The sequence below is a fragment of the Neolamprologus multifasciatus genome, unplaced genomic scaffold (genome assembly GCF_963576455.1).
Source record: "Neolamprologus multifasciatus unplaced genomic scaffold, fNeoMul1.2 chr16_unloc_1, whole genome shotgun sequence".
Taxonomy (NCBI): Eukaryota; Metazoa; Chordata; class Actinopteri; order Cichliformes; family Cichlidae; genus Neolamprologus; species Neolamprologus multifasciatus.
The window spans coordinates 37551-43285 of NW_028181983.1; the positions used below are offsets into that span (position 1 = coordinate 37551).

Below are 5735 nucleotides of genomic sequence, written 5' to 3' on the forward strand. Positions count from 1 at the left end.
CGACTTAAACCACTCCATCCGAACACGCACTTCTACAGTATAGGGATATTTTAACCGAAAAGGAAGTGATTCAGTCGTTTGCCGACTTTGTAAGGTGGAAATGGCCTATCATAAAAGCACGACGGCTATGCACCAGCACCTCAAACGACGACATCCAGGAGCAGCTTCTGAAAAGGACAAACCACCGTAAGTTTTCAACTTTTTTTTTTAACTAACGCTGGTTTTTACCCGTTAATTCATCCACACACACACCCTCTCCCCTAGACATACACTCACTCATAGACAGAGATAAACACCCAACCTCCGTAAATACAAAACTAATTTAAGCTGCTTAGCAGTAACATATAGCAGCTGCTGTTTAGTTGTTGTTTTTTTTAAATTTGTGGCCCATGCTGGCAAAATGAGTCGGAATGCGCGCAGGCTGATTATCAGAATCGGCGAAAGACGAAAATGTGAGACATCGAATTGGCCGCAGGAGAAATGTTAACAAGGATAATGCACCACCTGCTAAACGTAGCCGTCGTGGACACTATTACAACATTGTTAAAGTGCTTGCAAAAGCAAAATGACAACGAACTCTTGATTTGTCAAGTTTAATGTCTTTCATCCTATTTGAACGCTGTTTTTATACGTAATGCTTCTCCAGCTTGATCTTATAGGTCAAAGTTATGCCATCTAATGGCTAGAAAGCAGTGCACCAGTAAAGGTGCCATCAGCTATGGCTGTTTGAACGCTATTTTTTGCAGCCATATCATATGTTCAACATTGGTGATTATCATTAATCTCTTACTGTTATGCTATGAAAGCACATGGCATAACAGTAAGGCACATACATGGTGTGTGTATATATATATATATATATATAAAACAACCAGATCCTTATCTAATTATTTTTGATATTATGCTTTCCATATAATTATTTTGTAATTATTCGAATTCATCTGTGTGTGATTTATGATTTCAGGAACAAACGGAAAAGTCTGGAGGACTACTGTCAGAGAAGTAGTACACCATGCACCCCCCAGGAGGCGGCTGTACTTACCGAGAGCGTCTTATCTATGATTTTAAAAGACATGAGACCACTTGCTGTGGTTGGGGGGGGGGGGGGATTCAAAGAAATGCTGACCACTTTCCAACCAGGATACACTCTGCCGTCTAGGCGTCATTTTACAAGCATGATGAAGAGAAAGTATGAAACTTCAGTTGAGAAACTAAGGAATGAACTAAAAAAGGCCACATCCAAAATCTCCCTTACCATTGATGCTTGGACAAGTCTGGTCACAGAGTCCTACTTAGGGGTAACTTGTCATTTCATTAATGACAATTGGGATCTTCTCTCCTTCAATTTAGCAAAACTGCCAGTTGAAGAGTGCCACACTGCAGGAAACCTTGCCTCCTGGGTGAAGAAGGTGGCAGAAAAATTCCACATTTCCTTGTATAATGTCCTTGCCGTTGTGCATGATAATGCAAGTAACATAGTTGCAGCTCTCCACATCCTGAAAGAGAAGTTTGGAGTGGTGTCCTATCGGTGTGCCGGGCATACACTGCAACTGGTTGTAAACCATGCAGTGAAAGACCCCAAGATTGATAAGGCACTATCAGCTGCACGGGGCCTTGTAAAGCACATCAGGAAAAGTGAGCCAGCTAGCACCAAACTTAAGCAGAAGCAAAAGCAGATGGGTACAGCTGAGCATAAACTAATCCAGGATGTCGCTGTCAGATGGAACAGTTCATACTACATGATTGAACGTCTGTTGGAACAGAGATGGCCAGTGCTTGAGATGCTTTCAGATCCAAAAGTCACACAGCGTGGGAAACAGTACCTAGATCTGAAAAGTGATCAGTGGATTCTTCTGGATGAATTGAAGGAGGTGCTCAAGCCTTATGAGCAAGCCACTAATGTTCTTAGTGGACAGTCTTATGTCACAGTCTCTGTTCTTCCCCCCCTGCTGAAAGGTCTCCTGAAATCCACCCAAAACAAATCATTTGATTCTGCTGCAGTGAACTCTTTCCAGAACTGTGCAAAAGAGGAAATCTTGTATAGGTGGCAGCCAGAGGTATCTGCATTTCAAGCAGATGGAAAAAACGTGTCACTCATTGCTGCTGCCCTCGATCCACGTTTTCGTAAACTGAAATTCCTTTCTCCAGAAGATGCTCTGAAACTGCAAGTAACAGTACAGAGGGAGGCACTTGATCTCAAAAGGGAGCAGAGATCACAGTTACAGCAGGAACATGTGGGACAGGAAGCCTCAGCAAGTCCCCCAACAAAGAAGAGGTCTGTGTTGGACACTTTGTTGGGTACAGATTCTGAGGAGGAAGATTGTAATGAAAACACTGACCAGGGTGGGGATGGAGAAAATGAGGCGGTGAGGAAAGAAGCACTGCTGTATTTTGGGGAAGCCCCTATTCCAAGGGATAATGACCCCCTTACATGGTGGAAGAATAATGCAACAAGATTCCCCACACTGGCTAATTTAGCCAAATCATATCTGGCTGTACCTGCCACATTAACACCATCTGAAAGGCTTTTTTCAGTTGCTGGAAACATTGTCACCAAAAAAAGGGCAAGCCTGACTGATGAGCATGTAGAAATGCTAACATTTCTCCACTCCAATGCATAACTACTTCATGTGATGAACGTGTGTCAGTGGAAAATTGTACTTAGTAGTCAGTATAATCTTTTAATGATATAAGTTTGAATATGGTAGAATACTGCATGTAATCATTTGTGTTTAGAAGTATGTAGTTGGTCTCATCCTAGGAAGTCTGTAACATTCCAGGGTGTTCTGGCATTCACCCCCACATCCTAGGAGCATGGGAAAGTTCGTACCTTGTTTTATTGTTTTACAGTAGGATTAACGTAGTTATATCTGTTTCCAGTCTAAGTGCTTTTGTTTAGATGAACTGCTGGACTTTGAGTCCAGCAGGTTTAGGGAAGTCTTTATGGGGTCACACTCTGACACACACACACACACTTTTCAATGTATGGAACAAACGCTCACTGAAGTGTATAAATAAAGGACCAGGGCAGGATGCCCTTGCTAGCAAGTAAATCTGTGTGTTTCTCCTCTCTGATTCTCTGCTGAAGAAGTGTTTTAGAATATATCTCTTAACAACGTGATTGAACACACACACACACAGAAATAGGAGAGAAGGCAGCAAAATGGATATTTTGTTAACGAAGAGCACTTTTTTTGCAGAGAGCAAAGTGAATGTTACGTTGTATTTGTTCAAAGACGCCATTACTGCTGTTTATATTTTATTAATTTTTTGCTATGATTTCCTTTGTTCATATTTGTTTTGCATAACATTAAATTTTTTGTTAAAAACAGAAGATTGTACTACAATGTTATTGTGGATTTTGTTTTGTGAATAAAGAGCACTTTTTGGCAGAAAGCAAAGTGAATGAAAGTGAAAAAACTGTCTGGGGTTCATTTTAAGTTCAGTATAATTCAATTTTATTTATATAGTGGGAAATCATGACAACAGCTGCCTTGAGGAACTTTACATTATAAGGTAAAGACCCTACAATAATACAAAGAAAACAGAAAACTCCAACAGTCATATGACCCCCTATGAGCAAGCCCTTTGGCGACAGTTGGAAGGAAAACTTGCTTTTAAAAGGTAGAAACCTCCTCCAGAAGCAGGCTCATGATTATCAGATTTAACAGATTTCTTGAATAATCAAGATTGTAGGCCAGGATTTCAAATTGGATTAAATAGTATATATGATTAATTATAAAATATTGCCACATATTTGACAGATTATGCACTTCTGTCTACCCTTCTCTGAAATTAAAGTGCCTGGGAACACAGGAGGTCCATACACAGATGTTGTCATTATGCTTTTGTCATTTGCAATTTTTTTAGTTGTCTGTACTACATTAAAAAAAAAAATTAGAAATTGATTATATTTCAGTTTATTTGTCAACAACAAGTTCAACAACACATATCATCCTTTCAGAAGTGGTGAGTTTTGCCAAAATAGCATTCGAATGAAATTGCTGTTCATCAACAGGTGGGTGCAAAGAATTTATTATGCTGATAAAATAAGCTTCAGATAAATTCAGTGACCAAAAAAGAATGTTTATGTCTATTTGAAATTCTAAGAGTTCAAAAGGTCTTTATTTAGTTCTTTATTTTTTCAGTTTTGTTTAACCAACATTAAAAAAGGAAAGCTCGTCTGGAATCAGAATAAATATTTTTTAAAAATAGCAAAAATGACATGAAATAATTATATTTTTAGACTGAGAAACTTGAGTTTAGAAAAATGCAAGGTGTCCCCCCCCCCCCCCCCCCCTCAGATTATGATGCCCCTTAGTACCATTTTGTGTAGCCTTCCAGTGTGACAGTTGGCATTATAATATATATAAAGCAACAAGGCATAATAGAATATCTCTTTGATTTTAAACTATTCTAGCCAACATCAACAACTAAATATTCCCGTCATTAACAAATACAGATGGTGTAAATAAATGCCAACTCACCATTTAAAAATTATTACAAAATACTCAACGTAAACCACCATTATCTGAGTAAACACTGTACATTAAAACTCCTAACACATTAAATTAAGACTTGTGTCTTGTGTTTTGATCCATGTATCAAGCCAAATAGACAGTTAAAGTAATTTGAAGTAATACACATAGACATAGAACTTGATAACATTTGACAGAACATTACACTGTTTTTGTGCTAAAGAACACTCAGAATATCATTAACAGGCAGAGACTCCCCTTTATACTTTAGTTCACTGACCCTCCTGGAACACAACAATAAATATTTCTATATAAGATATTCTCATAAATGACTGTGTACTAGAAATCTTACAGGTTAAAGTCTGTTTAATATCCAGATAATATCGCAAAAGTTCATCTTAATTTTTTTTCTCCCATGTCCCTTGCGGGGCTCCGTATTCATCAGCTTGTGCAGTTAGTTTTAAAAGCATGACCCTGCTTAATTTCTGGTAACAAGATCACCTACAAATATTTGTATTTGGTAGATGGTTTTTAGGTTCTTTGTCTTGTTAAAAAATGGAAAAGCAGAGTGACCTAAACCAAATCCCCCTTTCTGTCAAAGCTGGTGAGCATCCACTTAACTTGGTCTGGGTGGACCCTGTCAGTGGGTGACTCACAAACCCTCAAACATTCGTTTAAAATTAATAGTAAAATTAGTAATTTGAGTTATTCATTTATGCACACTGATATGTTATAGAAAATAGCTTTAGGCCTAAGTTAAAAGCAGATAATGGTGGCTTATTAACATTACAATGTCTGCCAACTGAATTTTATGAATTACATTCATCCATCAATCCTTTTTTAAACCATTTAATCAGGGTGGCAGTGAGGCTGGAGCCTATTCCGTCTGTCATTGGATGACAGGCAGGGTGCACTCCCACAATAGGTTACATAAAACACAGAGATAAAGACAGTTATTCATAGTCTATTCCCATCTGTCCTTTCTTAACCTCCTCTTCATCAGCTTGTTTGAGCCATAAAATTACATCAATGTTGAAATGTGACAAACTTCAGCTCTGGTTTGATTCAGGAATATGTGTTTTTGTGAGATCAGTGACAGTTCTACCCAAATTTACAGTTACCTGTTAACCTGAAAAGACATGAGTGAATTGTCTAGTCCAGGGGTCTGTAACCTTTAACACCCAAAGAGCCACTTGGACCCGGTTTCCACGCAAAAGAAAACACTGGGAGCCGCAAATACTTTTTGAAATCTAAAAT

The 5735-nt window shown here is 38.4% G+C and overlaps 1 protein-coding gene across 1 annotated transcript; it reads left to right on the top strand.

Moving 5' to 3' along the window:
* LOC146490379 (E3 SUMO-protein ligase ZBED1-like) lies at positions 1–3380 on the top strand. The gene is made up of 2 exons (XM_085153259.1): positions 1–186; positions 965–3380. The coding sequence occupies exons 1-2, from the start codon at positions 101–103 to the stop codon at positions 2619–2621; spliced, it is 1743 nt and encodes a 580-aa protein (XP_085009385.1). The 5' UTR covers positions 1–100; the 3' UTR covers positions 2622–3380.
* Positions 3381–5735: the final 2355 nt, after the last annotated feature.

Coding starts and splice junctions, on each gene's coding strand:
- LOC146490379 (XM_085153259.1), top strand. CDS start 101: ATGGCCTATCATAAAAGCACGACGGCTATGCACCAGCACCTCAAACGA. Junction 187..964: donor TCTGAAAAGGACAAACCACC/GTAAGTTTTCAA, acceptor TTATGATTTCAG/GAACAAACGGAAAAGTCTGG.